This window comes from Lycorma delicatula, chromosome 1 (assembly GCF_047948215.1).
Source record: "Lycorma delicatula isolate Av1 chromosome 1, ASM4794821v1, whole genome shotgun sequence".
NCBI classification, from domain to species: domain Eukaryota; kingdom Metazoa; phylum Arthropoda; class Insecta; order Hemiptera; family Fulgoridae; genus Lycorma; species Lycorma delicatula.
Genome location: NC_134455.1, coordinates 395,269,444 through 395,287,167, shown reverse-complemented (window position 1 = coordinate 395,287,167; position 17,724 = coordinate 395,269,444). Strand labels below are relative to the sequence as shown.

Genomic DNA, 17,724 nt, shown 5'->3' with positions numbered 1-17,724 from the left:
ATACATATATATATATACATATATATATATGATAAATAATGATTTAGTACTTAAGTACTTTAGGGAAAATTTAGTACTTTTAACCGTATCCGAATTTGCGGACGAAAATCGCAAATCTCTCAAAAACGGTCTGTACTAGCTTTCTGAAAAATTTGTTCGACACCCTCAACCATCCGCTTCCAGCGGTACCCATCGCATGATAATATTTTCAAGTGCCAGGGCCCCGTTCGGAAATTGGAAAGGGGTACGATGGGTGCCACCGTAATATCTCAACAACCGCTCGTCCAATTTCCACGATTCAAACGGCTTATGCATCAGCAAGTTGAGCGCTAACTTTTTAATGCGTCGAGTTCACCTTGATCGATTGGATCTTGGTTATCCGGAAATTAAATCATTTAACCCTATATTTTGATTACACTCACCCATCGTAAAATGTACCGATTCGATCTTTCATTCAATATGCTCAAACGTGACCGCTAGCGCAGCTATAAAGTATAAATTTATAAAAACTAAAAAAATATATAAAAACGACTTTGTAAAACCTACTCATATATTAAATTCAATAAAAAACAAAAAGATGTAAAAAAATTTAATACACCACTCTTAAATTGAACGCACTAAAATGTAAAAAAATAATTTTATAAAATTAAAAATTTGATGTTTATGCCAATTTTTTCTTTGCGTAAGGAATGGCCTAAACAGTGTGGTGCAAACACGCATAAAAAAAAAAATGGGAACAACATGAAATTTTTAATTTGAATGACTTTTCACATAATCTTACATATCACCATCAAAGTTAGTTGTCAAATCCATTATAAGATACAGTCTAATATTTTTTTTACCTTTTAGTGCGTTTAAATTTAAGAGTTGTGTTTTAAATATTTTTTATTTATTTATGTGATTGTTTTTCTTCATAAAATAATGAACAATAACCAAAAAGTAGGCACCGGAATGTACCGATCACTAGCGGAAAATTACGATTCGTTAGTATCAATTTCTAGAATTAATTTCTTATTTAACTTTCTTTATATAAATTTTCATCATTCAAATAAAAAATTTTAACACAATAGGTAACCAATTTTGGATATCTAATAATTCTATTCCGAGATACCGCCTGGGTGCCTACGGCACGCCTTTCCCAGGCGTGCCGTAGGCTGCTGCAGCTAATCTAAACATAAATTATCATTTACGTTTTTTTTTAAATTGTAACAATTATATGTTAACTTCATTTTCCTTAATAATTATTTAAAAGATTTTACAAAATTAGTTTAAATAATAAAATTAAATTTGTTGAACTAGTAACATATTTTATTAGGGTATTTTGCACCTATTTTCTCAAAATTAAATTTTCTACAATTTTTTTAAATAGATTTCATGCATTTTAAACCTATTACAATTCGAAAACACTTTCCAAAATTAAATATTGTCTATACGGCATTCCAACAGCAGGAATATCTTATTTGGATAAGTTGCGTACATAGCTGTTATCTAGACTGCAAAACGTACCAGAGAATTTCATTTGCCGGATGACCAACAAGGATTTACCAACAAGATGCCGGATGACCAAAAATATCGAATAATTTGCCACCTTGATTTAATACCTTTGATTAAATACCTCGGTTGGGTTTAAATTATTCTCAATATTATTGTTCTCTGGTTAATACAAATAAAAAGTTGACTTCGAATATAATTATTTTTATTATAATCTTGAATTTAGGGTTCAAATTCAGAGATAGAAGAACAATTGCTAACATGTACAGGAACCAAACAGCAACAGTAATAATTGAAGAACATAAGAAAGAAGCCGTAATTAGAAAAGAGTCGAACAAGGATGTTTCCTATCCCCTTAACATTTTAATCTTTACATAGAACTAGCAGTTAATGATGTTAAAGAACAATTTAGATCCGGAGTAACAGTACAAGGTGAAAAGATAAAGATGCTACGATTTGCCGATGATATAGTAATTCTAGTCGAGAGTAAAAGGGATTTAGAAGAAACAATGAACGGCATAGATGAAGTCCTACGGAAGAACTATCGCATGAAAATAGACAAGAACAAAACAAAAGTAATGAAATGTAGTAGAAATAACAAAGATGGACCGCTGAATGTAAAAATAGGAAGAGAAAAGTTTATGGAGGTAGAACATTTTGTTATTTGGGAAGTAGAATTACTAAAGATGGACGAAGCAGGAGCGATATAAAATGGAAAATAGCAAAAGCGAAACGAGCCTTCAGTCGGTAGTATAACTTTTTTACATCAAAAGTTAATTTAAATATCAGGAAAAGATTTTTGAAAGTATAAGTTTGGAGCGTAGTTTTATATAAAAGTGAAACTTGGACGATCGGAGTACGCGAGAAGAAAAGATTAGAAACATTTGAAATACGGTGCTATAGGAAAATCCAAAAAATCAGGTGGTTGGATAAAGTGACAAATGAAGAGGTATTGTGGCAAATTTAGTTAAAAGAAGAGACATACTGATAGACACAAAAATTATGCAGGCATGCAACGTTTGGAATATGTAAAATAAATTGTTGGGGATGTAGGATGTATGGGGCCAAAATGAAACGAGTAGCACTAGATAGGAAATCTTGGAGAGCTGCATTAAACCAGTCAAATGACTGAAGACAAAAAAAATATTGACCTTGTAAATCATATATATATATATATATATATAACATTATTTTATTTATTAATTATAGATTTGTAAGAAACACAAGTTGCGTCTTTGAGTGATGGAACTAGGCTGGATTATTCCAATGCGGAGCCAGCTTTTATAGTGTGGATGGAGCCGAGTGAGCTGTGTGAGCAGTACGGAGCCGAGTGCAGCTGTCCATTGGACTTTTAAAAATTAAAAGCACTTCTTTAAATAAAATTTAAAGTTCCTCATTTACAAAGAAGTCACAAAAAAAGTGAAAAATTGGCAGGGATGCCAACCTGAGATAACGAGTAACAAAAAATATGATATTATGCCAACCTTCATTTAAATAACCTCAGCGGTATAATTCTGTGTGGTTGAATGAGTTTTTCCTCGTTCTCTACATCGTTGGGCACGGACCCGATGACAGAAGCGGTTCCCTTCAAGGTTTCAAGGTCACCCGATCTGTTTTTTTTCCTTTGGGGGTTTTATTAATTATCTTGTGTATTAGTCTTCACTATCTACTAATCTATTCTCTTTCAAGGATAATATTATTGATGCAGCTCTACTTTCCATCGCTTCAGACATGATGTTTAAAATATAGGATAAACTTTTTTATCGGTTGGATATGTGTTATATAACAAGAAGTGGTCACTTCGAAAAAATTGCAGGAAAAATCTGTCATTTTCATTCGTTGTTGTAAGACAAAGTTAGTAGATATTAAATAGCTTTAAAACCGTTTTATGTAGACGCTTTGACATGTTCTGAAAATTAAAGTGTTGTTTTCATTCGATTTTTCCAAAGTCTGTTTAACTTTACGAAAAGGATGGTGTACGTAGAATTTAAAAAAAAAAGTTAAATGTTGCCTTCGATACATTTTTAAATTTAACTCTCTCGTTAAAGAACAGGGTATTTAATTTTTAAACGTCAGTTGATGTTAATCAAAATAGAAGTTATGATTTTAAAATTAATTAATAATAAATTGGTAATTTTGCTAATTTAAAAGTTGAAATCAGCGGTTAAAAACCGTACTAACATCTTTATAACATTTTACTGATTTTATATTAATACTTATTTATTTAAATACATGTTACAAAGCTTACTGTTAAAGTTAGAAACTTGTTAAACTGCTTTACTCAAAAAGTTGTAATACTCTTTAACAATTTTACGAATCTGTTTTAACACGTTAAATCTTCCTGGAAAAACAAATCCCTGACATATTGTTGAATTAAAATCATACTTAATTTGTGAGTTTAACATAAAATTATTTTGTATAATTAAATAGTCTATGTCAAAATTTTAATTTAATTAAATATATTTCTAATAAATAATTAACCATTTTATATATAAACGTATATATATATATATATATATATATATATATAACCTTGTCTTTGGAGAAGTTTGTATAACTTTTCCAGCTTTGTTCTTGACAGATTTTTATCTCAAATACACTATAAAGTATTTAAATATTAATAATTTTATTATAATTACGTAAAATCAATCAAATTATTATAAAATACAAAATAAAAAGCTATTATAGAAACCGGATTTATCGAACATCTACATCCAGTGTTTCTAAAGATTGTTAACCTTATATAAAAATTAATATCTGCCAATATAATTCGAACAGAAGGAAATATTTTAATTAAATTTTTCGTTTCGATATAAAATCTATATTGATATTAAAAGAAAACTATTAAAATTTTAGGCCACATACTAAGGCATCCTGGAATAGTCGCTTTAATATTGGAAGGACAGGTAGAAGGGAAAAATTGTGTAGGCAGGCCACGTTTGGAGTATGTAAAACAAATTGTTGGGGATGTAGGATGTAGAGGGTATACTGAAATGAAACGACTAGCACTAGATAGGGAATCTTGAAGAGCTGCATCAAACCAGTCAAATGACTGAAGACAAAAAAAAAAAAAAAAAAAAAATTAAAATTTTAAATCGCTTTAAAATATTTTGCCACAAATTTTTCCTTCTTTTAAGGCTTTATCATTTAGATTTTTACCGACAGACGGACGAAGAAACTCCTTCGACATAATAACCTTTTTTAAATAGATTTCATAAGAATCTATCTATAATATTCGGGAAGTCGAATCATGGTACTCCATGATTCGACTTCCCGAATATTTCGACATATCTTCGCGTTTCATATCCACTAGACCTTAAAACCATATCAGTTCAAAAGGTAATATACATATATATAAATATATTTCATTTTTTTATAGACACAATAACTGTCGTAATTTTGCGCCAATCGCTTTGAAATTTTTCTTTAAAAATAACGCGTCCTATAATCTCGTTTGAGTTTTTTAATGCCCTAAATTGGACGAAAGGGGTAGAAATGGGGTTTTTTACGAAAAAAATCGTTATAACTATCTTATTAAGTAAAATATCGAATTTGATTAAAGTTCCTACTATTCACCTTATATGAGTAAAGTTTTTTGATATCATCAACCATTGGCCTAGGGGTTGAAAAAATGGGACTTTGAAAACAAAAAAATTATACCTCTCTTAAAAGGTATAGTATCAGATCGGTATAAAGTGGTCGTTAAGTCCTAATATTTGTGTGAAACAATTTTTTATATGACCAACCCTTACGATAAGGAATGACCAAAAAAAAACAACAAAATATCGTTATAACTTTCTTATTAAGTAAAATATCGAATTCGTTTAAAGTTCCTATTATTCTTTGAATAAGGGCCTAAAACTTATTAAAAGTAAAGTTGTTTGATATCACCAACCATTGGCTCAGGGGGTTGAAAAAATGGGATTTCGAAAACAAAAAAAATAATACCATCCTTAATAGGCACAATATCGAACGGTTTAAAGTGGTCGTTAGTCCTCTAAACATTACCTAAAACCTTTGTCTAAAACATTTTTGTAATGACCAACCCTTACGGCAGGAGATTTTTGATTTGCATGACATTTCCACGCCAGCACCTCATTCGGTCACCTTAAACCATAAGATCGATTGTCTGTGTCACAAATCGCTACTAAGCCTCGAATCAGTTTAGCAACCAGTGTCCTAACTAACTCCTAGAACTAACCTAATTGCGTGAGCCAACTAAGCGTGGTACCGCACACCATTTGCTTCGTATCCCATCACTCGCTTGTCATATATTCTAAAACGGGTAGGCGCACCCCGTCAACTACAAAAATATATACGACATTCAATAAATTAAATTTATCACAGTAAGACAGTAATTCATTGCCACGCATATGTCGCTGAACGAGAAAGTTCCTGTCCACCGATATTAAAGCGCTTAGAGCTTTAATTGGCTGATGACCAACCATAACTGATAGTTTCCTATAGCAGTTAGGAGTCTTTTCCTTACATAAACTACTAATGCCGGTTGAACAAAGCAACGGCATCAAGGAAAAACCATACGATCCGACAATGCGGCTCACACCACATTGACCCGCCGCTTATGAGTGGTCAATTTTCCCCTTGACTTCTAATTTCCAGGGTGGCCTGAGTTCTGGCTCCCCACCCAAGAACTGGGCAGTCGAACATCATATGTTCGTTCGACTGTACCTCTCCCGCAGGCGCACAACTCATCAGCTGCCAGGCGGAACCGAAACAAATATTGGTTGAAGTTCGCGTAGTTGGAGAGCACCTGGGCACCTGTTGCCCATAAAAACGAAGGAGAGGCGTACCATCACCACAAGTCCTGGATCTTCCCTTAGTCATGGTGTGTCATTCTTGCTGCCACGCATCCATCGCGAGGTTGTAAATCCTCCATCAGAGGCGGGAGATAGGCAACTGAACGAAATTTATAACCGGTGTATGTGATCACCGTTCCGCTTCTGTACAGACCCGGCTCGAAAACGCATCGCAAATACCTCGGCCTCCTTGCCACTTCTCAATTTCCACATGGCCGACCGAAGTTTCACCACTAAAAATCGATTGGGAGAACCTTTCCCAATACAGCGGTAGCCTCGTAGGAGGTTGTTTTAAAAACACCATTGCATACTTTTTCTGAAATAAGTGTTCTATTTCTGTCCAACGTATGCGCCAAAACGGATGCAGAATAAGAGGCCATACTTTTGAAGACACCTTGGTACACTTTATGACAATGGATGACCAAAATGTTGCTGGAATTGTAAGAAGATGAGGCTTGTCGTATAATAATCATGTGAAATTTTTTCACATGCACCGTTGTCGTATCGAGTAAATTTTAAGTTTTTCTTAACTTTAAGGTGGAAATCTTTTTTATCCCCTACTTAGCACCGTAGTAATCTATCTTCGCCTTCCGGCGTGCCGAAAGGGATTTTTTCTAATTCTAGTGTAATATTCAACACAACATATGGTAACTTACATTTCAAAGAAAACGAAAATGTTTTTCATAATTTCCATAAACAAACCCAACAATATACCCCAACAATATATTTTCAAATTTTCTTTCTAAATTACTTTAATATAGAATTGTTATTTGGAAATAAACTGAGAATAATGGTTTAAAGTAAATCTTTGTAGCTGATCGAAAGATGACTATTAAATTTGTACTGAACAATCTATTTATTACAATAGCTTGTAGTTAAACTCTGTATTTCTGTCTGTACGTGGGTGTGCGTGTGTTTGTGTACGTTTGCTTATGCGAACGTGCTTGTTAGTAGGAATGCTTGAGGGAAGTATTCGTGACTTATACACCACAGTAGTTATGAAAAATCTTAACTACAGTTAAAATTTACGCAGAATCATTATAATCTAAACTGATAGTTAACTTTAGAACGTCTCATCTAGTATGGTAACACAAAAGTACCATGTTAATGCAGTGACATACTCTCATTTATTTAAACGGTATGAGTAATATATAATATTAACATTTTTATTTTTTCATAAAATAAATATTATATAGTTTATCTAATAATAATAATATTAGTTATTTATTGTAATATATAACATAATTTATTTTATATAATTTATATAATATTTATTTATAATACAATGGAATCAAAAAATGGCAGCTTTTAATTCTTTGATTTAAACAGCAATTAAAATATTTCAAACATAATAATTTGAAATTAAATATTATAAACTCGATGAGAATGCTACTGAAACTTTTTCAAAATAGAAAAGGACGTATAGAGACGACGCACTGTCACGAGCCCAAGGTTTTAGGTGATTTAAAGCATTTTCAGATGGCCGGGAATAAGTTGCAGATGATTCATGCTTTGGAAGACCGTTAATGTCAAACAGTGACATTTTTGAGCGAATCAGAGACTTGATACGATATGACCGGCAATTAACTGTTAGAATGGTTTCAGAACAATTGAATTTCAACCGTACCACAGTCCATCAAATTTTGACAAACGAATTGGACATGAAAAAGTTTTCTGCAAAATTAGTCCCAAAAAACCTCACTGTTTAACAGAAAAACTACACGATGGAAATGTATTGCGATCTTCTAGGGCGAATTGAAACTGATCTTGATTTTATAAAAAAATGTTAATACTGGTGATGAATCTTGGATATTTGAGTACGATCCGGAAACAAAACGCAAGAGCAAGGAGTGGCACATTTCGAACTTACCACGTCTCAAAAAAGCAAAAATGAGCGAATCAGAGACTTGATACGATATGACCGGCAATTAACTGTTAGAATGGTTTCAGAACAATTGAATTTCAACCGTACCACAGTCCATCAAATTTTGACAAACGAATTGGACATGAAAAAGTTTTCTGCAAAATTAGTCCCAAAAAACCTCACTGTTTAACAGAAAAACTACACGATGGAAATGTATTGCGATCTTCTAGGGCGAATTGAAACTGATCTTGATTTTATAAAAAAATGTTAATACTGGTGATGAATCTTGGATATTTGAGTACGATCCAGAAACAAAACGCAAGAGCAAGGAGTGGCACATTTCGAACTTACCACGTCTCAAAAAAGCAAAAATGAGCGAATCAGAGACTTGATACGATATGACCGGCAATTAACTGTTAGAATGGTTTCAGAACAATTGAATTTCAACCGTACCACAGTCCATCAAATTTTGACAAACGAATTGGACATGAAAAAGTTTTCTGCAAAATTAGTCCCAAAAAACCTCACTGTTTAACAGAAAAACTACAGGATGGAAATGTACTGCGATCTTCTAGCGCGAATTGAAACTGATCTTGATTTTATAAAAAAATGTTAATACTGGTGATGAATCTTGGATATTTGAGTACGATCCAGAAACAAAACGCAAGAGCAAGGAGTGGCACATTTCAAACTTATCACGTCTCAAAAAAGCAAAAATGAGCGAATCAAAAATCAAAACCATGCTAATTTGTTTCTTCGATAGTAATGGCATTGTCGATAAGGACTTTTTGCCTACAGGACAGACTGTAAATCAGTATTTTTACCGAGAAATTCTTGAAAGACTGTGGAAAAGAGTTGCCCGCGTGAGTCTAAACATCAAAGAAAACCGGGAGCTGCATCATAATGATGCACCTTGTCACGCTGCAATTTCAATTAATGAATTTTTGGCAAAGAAAAACAATCCTGTAGTTTCGCAACCACCTTATTCACCTTGATCCACCCTTATTTTGAGTCCCTGCAACTATTTCCTATTCCCGACGTTAAAAAATACTTCAAAGGACACCATTTTGGAACATTAGAAAACATTTTTTTAAAAATGTAACCGACCATCTGAAGGATATTCCGGTTTCTGAGTTCCAACATTGCTATGAAGAGTGGGAAAAATCGCATGAAGCGTTATATGGCTTCCCAACGGAACTATTTTCAACGTGATAGACTTCATGTTTAGATTGTAAATAAAATTACTGTCAGAAGCCATCCCCCAGTTTATGAAAAAGATGCAAAAATATTTGTATGGAACTGCGCGCTTTACAGTTCCAGAGGTGTAGTGTTTGGCTGTTAAGCGCATGCGCATATAGGAAGCACATGCAAGGCTGTGAGGGATAGAGAGCACTGTCGATCCCGCAGTTCCAACTGCGGCGTGCTGATGGAAGCGGTAGTTTATTTTTTAATCCGCGTGTGTATGGAACGTTCCTTGTTCGTTCCCTTTTCTATTGTAGTCGGTTGAAGGAATACGAAAACGGTTTAGTTATTTTTTCAGTAGCGATCAGAAGATGGTGGAAAGCAAGGAATCTTTGATCGCAAAATCTGACCAAAAACACGATGGAAGGGCGAAAGAGAAGGTAAATAGTAAAAACTAATTACGTATTTGTTTCTGTGTACATAGAAATTTAAATTAAGTACCGTTGGATTACAGTGCTTTTAAACGGATATTTTATTAAGTTATTTAATATTACTAAAAAATATTACCTGAATTGACATTTTATTATTTATTCGGTTCTACTGAATACCATGACCTTGAATGTGATAAAGTGTAAAACTAGGTTATTTATCCTGCTTCCAGTTATTCTATTTGATTCCTTTTTTTTATTCTTTTATTTTAAGGACAACTTTAACCACGGCCTTGAAAAGCACCAGAAAAAAATTTTCTGGAGCAGCACCCCCACTAATTTTAGCTACGAGCCGTCACTGGGAAGAATGTTTAGGAAGAGATGACGCTCATCTGCAAGACGTATCCATAAATGGCATATTTTATCTATCTGAATGGAAAAAATAAATCTGTTTAATGTAATTTTATCATAAAAATAATTAATTTTCAAAGAATTCTATTTTCCTGAATCACCTGAATACACTCGTAAAAATAAAACAAGGGTTTCGATGCATGCTTCATCTTCAGTTATAATATGTAATATTCGATTATACCACTTTCAACATACCAAATGGGTAGGAAGAGGGTGTATGCGGCCATGGACACTATACAGGAGTGGTTGAGGTCCAGGGGTCTGCAACTGTCTACGGAAAAATGCCGGTGTATTGCCTTTACGGGTAGAAGAGTGCTAGAACCGTTCAATATTTCCATCAACGGTCATTCTATAGAAGAAGCGAATAACATCATGTACTTAGGAGTTATCCTCCAGAAAAACGGTAGATACACCGAGCGCATAGTCAATGTATGCAACAAGGCAGAAAGGATGATAAAAAGTCTAAACATCATTATGTCATCGCAGAATGCCCCTCGGGCCTCAAAGCGCCGTTTACTGGCGACCACCGTCGTGTCTTCGCTTATGTATGCCGTTCCGGCCTGGTGGCGCTCTATCGCCATCAGGCGCAACAAAGAGAGACCGGCGAGGACGCACAGGTGTGTGCTCCTAGGTGTTGTGTCCGCATACAGGACAGTGTCCTATGCCGTCCTGTGCGTGTTATAGGGTACACCTCCTATTGACCTAAAAAAGAGGGTGGAGAGGGCACAAGGCAAGCCAGAACAAGAGGTCAGGGATGCCGTTTATAATATCTGGCAGGAAAGATGGTCGCAGGAAGCTGTGGGTCGATGGACGAGAACCCTCATCCCAAACATCTAGCCGTGGTTGTCGAGAAGATTTGGTGAGATTGATCATCACCTATCGCAGTTTTTTACAGGACATGGTTCCTTCAATAACTACCTGCACAAAATAGGCAGAATAGGGAGAAGAACCGATTTGCAACTACTGCAACGAGATAGATGATGCTGAGCACACCTTTTTTGAGTGCAATAGGTGGGACACACTTAGACATAGTAAGGCACTCACAGGTATAACTCCAGAGACAACAATAGACTACATGCTAAGAAGCGAGTCAAACCGGAATAATTTTGCTAGTTTTGTTAGACAAGTTGTTCTACAGAAATACTCCGATGAGAGAAGACAAGGTGTTGGCTAGAATAGGACTGGGTGGACAGCCTTGCTGGTGAGGTCCAGCATGCTGCGGTGTGTTGGCACCGATGAGCCACCAAGGACTCCACGGGTAACAGTCAGGCAAGAGCACACTGAATACAGAAGGGACCCGGTACCGCGTCGCGGCGAACTGGGTCTGGCGTGGTGTATTAGTATTGTCCTTTTGGGTCCCCAAGGGGCCAATATTGATAAAGAACTCTCAAAAAGAGCTAACCGGTAGGCCGACCTGCCATGCCGGTATATAGCCGGTAGGTGGGGAGGCCTATTTGAGTTTAAAGACACTCCCCCGGGCGGCGTAATACCAACAAGTCGGTCCGGCTCAGGGGAGCTGAGAGAGAGAGAAAAAAAAAAAAAAAAAAAACATACCAAATATCTTAATTGATTTTTTTATCTTCACAAAATTATCTGGAAAGTACATGTTTTTCATTGAATATATATATATATATATATATATATATATTTAAATTTCCACTGTTTTAATCATAATTTTATTTATAAACAGCATAGTTTACTCACCATCAAGTTTAATCAGACCATCTGTTTCTCCAAGGGAATTTTTCGCAACGCATCTGTAAGAGCCAAAGTCATTTCTAGTAACGTGTCTTATTTTAAGCAACATATATTTACTGTAACCGTTGTCCATTGAAACAGCTTCGTATTTTTCACCTGTTAACATAAGACAAATTATATATTTTATTAACTGAAGGCTGTGTCAAATTAAAAACTTTAAAATATATAGTCGAAAATAAGATTGAGTTAAGTATAATATCTTTGAAACTCAAACACACCCACACACAGTTGGTGAGAGGGGTGGGAAGGGTGAGAGGGAAAGAGAGAGAGTTAAAATTTTTACATATGTCATATAGAGATCATTCTACCAGGAAAGGATATATCTTGAAAGGTGCTACTAAAATTAAAAGATTTCAATCCGTGTCCGAGGTGGGGGTGGCGCAGGCGCGCAGACTGTTCGGGAGAGCGGCTGTGTCCGAACACAGTCATCTTCGGGACATCTGCCGAGAGGACCCAATTCCGACAGTGGTAAGGAAGCGGCCTCGCGCCGTACTGGACGAGCCACCGTGATGGTGCGGTGCGGTAGCCGAAAATCGACAAACCAGGCTTAGGGGCCTCCATATCGCATGAGCCATAAACGGAATAGTGCGTCAGACGCGTTTCCGGGGTCGCGAGTGAATAGTTTTTCGCGAGTTATATAGTTTGAAGACTTCAACTACGGTAAGTCGCGCATAAAACAAAAACGCGGTCTAAATTTAATTTTTTTTTTTTTCGCGTGTGTTTTGTTCTGTTTCTCTTGTTTCAGAAACGGGAGAAGCGTGGATGTGGAACGACTCGACGTGCCGTCTCATCCTGCCAGTCGAAAGAAAGTAAAAATTAAATTTTTTTTTTTTTTTTTTTTCTTTTCTTCGGTGTGTGTTCTGCTTCTTTTGTTGCAGATACCAACAGCCACCACAAAAACAAATGGTTTCTTCACTGCGGCCACGCGGTCCCCCCAACCCCTTCTCAGTCACACGTGTGTCTGAAGGTTAATAATTACGTGGAGTGAATAATTACTGTTTGCTTCTTTCCACAAAATCGCCGCCCCAAAACCGCGATCGCGAATAGGTATCACCATTTGTAAGTTCCCTATTACCTTCCTTTCCTTTCAAGAAAGAAGAAAGAGGGAACGAGCCCAGCAGCCACCTGCCCAGCAGTCACCTGCTCAGCAGCCACTGACAGCACAGAAGAACGAAGAAACCTGCACTTTCCCCCGTTCAGCCCTTCGGGGCCTCGGGAATTTCAAGGTTAATGGTATGTAACTTCGGTTACTACCAATTCTTGGAAAGTGCAGGCCAAAGAAAAACGAAGAGGTCTTCGGAAGAAGAAGAGGGAGAAGAAGAAGGAAGACCAACCACTCGCCTCAACATCACGGACTGGAGTCCGGAACAGAGCCCAGCAGAGATGCGTCCTGAAGGGCAGCCATACCAGAAGCGGATGAAGAGCTTCTACACAACCTCTCCTATTTCAAAACTTACAATAAGACAAAATAACCCAGCAATAGCGACTCCTCCGGAAAAGGGGACGCATTGCTCCCTCCTTATAGCTAGTGTCCCGTTGTGGCGTATTCCTGCTAGCCTATTAAAGAGTTAGCACCGAAAGGACTTCAGTGGACGGTCCGAAGGGGAATTACGTCGGGAGGACAGGCTTTATAAGCCTAGCCTTCCGCGGTCGGCCCATGAAATGGGTTAGATAACGCTGGTTTAACAACGGATTGGAATGCAATTAAATCCGTCTTAAATTCACTAAAATAATAATAGACAAAACTTGAAAAATTAGATCCGAGATTAAAAAAATAACCTTTTAAAAAACAAGCCCGATTAGAATGATCCAGCAGCAAGGGACTCTGTCTAGGTTCTGCGATAAAGTAGGGAGTAATAGACTCCTGCCAACTTTGCATTCCATTCCATTCCATAAAATTAAAAATAAGAAAAACGAAAAAATCATTTAAACTTGTCTCGGAAATCCTTTATTTTTTTTTATCTCCGGGTCAACGGTGAGGTATTGCTTAAGAGGATGAGATGAATGATTTATAGCGTATGTGAAAATGCCATGCCTGACCGGGATTCGAACTCGGGACTACCGGATGAAAGACCGAGACGCTACCACTCGCGCCATGGAAGCCGGCTTCCAGAGTTACAGCTGCTCTGAGTTACTTTCATCCTGGTGTTGCATCATACGTAATAAAATACGTATTAATTTTTTTAATACTAATTTATGATTAAAATTAGACTATTTATACAATTATGAAAAACGGTTTCTAGAATTATATCTCCAATATTTTTACTTCCCTGTACGAAGTAAAGAAAATAATATAATCGCGAAAAATTTCGGTTTTTATATTTCAACGGAAATATCCATTTTGACCATCCCTGAATCCATTTTGAATAATTTCATCGGGAAATCTGTACGTCCGTATGTATCTCTTATAACACAAAAACGATTAGCAGTTGAATGCTGAAATTTTGGATTTAGGACTTCTGTAACATGTATGGAACATGATTGCAATCGACTGAGCCAAAAAAGTTTTAAATCCAATTTTTTTTTTTTTGATTTTGCACTTTTTCTTAACTGCAGTAATAAGCACTCATTGAAAGCCTTTCAACAATATATCAAAAGTGGTACTTATTTTCATCGGTTCCAGAGTTACAGCCAAATAAAATTTTAATTAATGAATTATTTGGATCTTACAATGGGAAGGCACACCAGTTCGAATCCAACTTCATATACATATATTTTTTTAAATTTAAATATATTGATTTATTAATAATTATTAACCACTAACTGTAAACAAATTTCTAACTATAAATAATAATTCAATAATAATAGAAAAAAAAGAAAATATGAACAAAATCAGAAGTTATTAGTGAAATATTATGTACTTTTCATTTCAATTCAAAAATTATTACATAGGTTAATAATTATTACTAAAATTAAGGTTTAAATACAGAGATAGAAGAACAATTGCTAACATTTATAGGAACCAAACAGCAACATAATTGAAGAACATAAGTAAGAAGCCGTAATAAAAAAGGGAGTCCGACAAGGATGTTCCCTATACCCGTTACTTTATAATCTTTACATGGAACTAGGAGTTAATGATGTTAAAGAACAATTTAGATTCGGAGTAACAGTACAAGGTGAAAAGTTGAAGATGCTACGATTTGCTGATGATATCGTAATTATAGCCGAGAGTAAAAACGATTTAAAAGAGACAATGAATGGCATGGATGAAACCTAGTGAAAAACTACCGCATGAAAATAATCAAGAATAAAACGAAAGTAATGAAATGTAGTAGAAATAATAAAGATGGACCACTGAATATAAAAATAGCAAGAGAAAAAATTATGGAGGTAGAAGAATTTTGTTATTTGGGAAGTACAATTACTAATGACAGACGAAGCAGGAGCGATATAAAAAGCCGAATAGCAAAAGCGAAACGAGCCTTCAGTCGGTAATATAATTTTTTTACATCAAAAGTTAATTTAAATGTCAGGAAAACATTTTTGAAAGTATATGTTTGGAGCGTAGATTTGTATAGAAGTGAAATTTGGACGATCGGTGTACATGAGAAGAAACGATTAGAAGGTTTTGAAATGCGGTGCCATAGAAGAATGTTAAAAATCAGACGGCTGGATAAAGTAACAAATAAGAGGTGTTGCGGTAAGAAGTATTTTGAAAATTATAGTTAAAAGAAGAGAGACATATTAAGGCATACTGGAATAGTCGCTTTAATATTGGATGGTCAGGTAGAAGGAAAAAATTGTGCTAAAAAACTAAAACATATTATCTGTATTGATATTTTATTATTTATTTGGTTAAACCGTGTACCATCTTCTTGAACGTGATAAAGTGTAGAATTAGATTATTATCCTAACCCACAGGGTTGGTCTAGTGGTTAACGCGTTTTCCCAAATCAGCTGATTTGGAAGTCGAGAGTTACAGCGTTCAAGTCCTAGTAAAGCCAGTTATTTTTACACGGATTTGAATACTAGATCGTGGATACCGGTGTTCTTTGGTGGTCGGGTTTTTCAATTAACAAGACATCTCAGGAATAGTCGCACTGAGAATGTACAAGAGACTACACTTCATTCACACTCATACATATATCATCTTCTGAAGAATTATCTAAACGGTAGTTACCGGAGGCTAAACAGGAAAAAGAAAGATTATTATCCTGCTTCCAGCTATTCTATTTGATTCATTTTTTTCGGTTCTTTTATTTTACAGTAAACTTAAACCATGGCCTTGAAAAGGCCCAGAAAAAATGTTTCTAGAGCAGTACCCGGATTAATTTGATCTAATGACCGCCATTGATACCGTGTAAAGTTTTTTAAGCCCGACACAAATTAGATTTCATAATCTTTTTGAAAAATTCTAAGATTTTACTACTCTAATGTAGTTGCGCAAAAAAATGTATGAGAAAATTAAGTGAGAAAAGAAAAGTTATTATACTGATTAATTATCGTGCCCTTAAATATTATGCATTACATTATTTCTACCCCTTTAAAAAAAAAAAATCTCTCATCAATTACAATACAATGTACAGATAAGTTATTTCGAGTGTACAACAAGTTATAGAAATTACAATTTCGCTATCTCTGTTATGTATACGTGTTACCGGATAATAATAAATTACATTAACAGGTTACATAAATACAGTGTAACTAATGTATGACATATCCGGGATATTTGAGTTTGTAACGACTGACAATTAATCAGTTAGTAATTTGACAAGATGACGCGCTATGTAATACTGTCAGCATCACAAAAAAATGTAACATATTTCCCTAATAACTGCTTTTTTTTTATAAAGTATATTCTAAAAATTATTAAATCATACTCATTTTTTCTTTTCATTCTTCATTTATAAATGTTCAATATAATACTAAATTATTCTTTTACAAAATTACAACTGAATGAATTTTATCGATATAATTGGAAAAAAATGATAAAATACTATTTTTAAATGAAAATTAATTATGAAGAAATAATATAAAAAAGGTATCAATATTCAATACATTAATTAAAAATTTGATGTGGATACCACCTGACGTCCTTGTACGCCTATTAAATTACATATTCACTTTTTTCTTTTTAAAATTAAAAGTACATAAAATTTTATTTCATTAATAACTTCTGATATGTTTTCATATTTTTTATTTATCGTTACTATTGAAATATTAATTATTGTAATTTTTTTTTCAATAAGAGGTCAATAATTACACTGATAGACAAAACGTTTTTTTTAGTGTTTGCGTATATTACAGATTTGTAAATACAATTTTTCTATCCACCTTAGTTATAAATAAATTACACTTTAAAAAAAAAAAATTGAAGGAAAATATCGATAAAATTTGTAAAATTTATAATTTTGTACGGTCAGATCTATGTTTGAATGATTTCGCTGATGCTTTTCTTTTATAAATATTCTCAGGCGCATCCCGAATTAATCTCCAACAGTAATCGGCTAGCATTTTAGTATTACATTTTCCTTTATAGCGGTTTTATATCACGGAAATGTCTTAGCGGAAACGTTCACCGTATTCGTCACTTACGTTTCCGAGATTGTCCGGGAAAAAATTTAGATATGAGTGGAAGAAATGTATTTTCAAAGACATATTACATCCCAAAGCTCTGTACGAAGTAAGAAGTTGATTGAAAATATCGTGGTAATGTTCGGATTTTTGTTTGCCGAGAAAACCTTTGCAAACGTCTTTAAATGAAGCCCAAGCTGAACTTTCTACATAATTTAACATCGAGTTAAATACATCATCTTTGACCAACTTTCCT

At 34.7% G+C, this 17,724-nt stretch overlaps 1 protein-coding gene across 1 annotated transcript in view; it reads right to left on the bottom strand.

Moving 5' to 3' along the window:
- Positions 1-17,724, bottom strand: part of LOC142318475 (lachesin-like) — a 903,759-nt gene that overhangs the window by 62,483 nt on the left and 823,552 nt on the right. Inside the window, exon 11 of the mRNA XM_075355059.1 lies at positions 11,898-12,047. Coding sequence (XP_075211174.1) covers positions 11,898-12,047 — 150 coding nt within the window. The remainder of the gene's footprint in view (positions 1-11,897; positions 12,048-17,724) is intronic.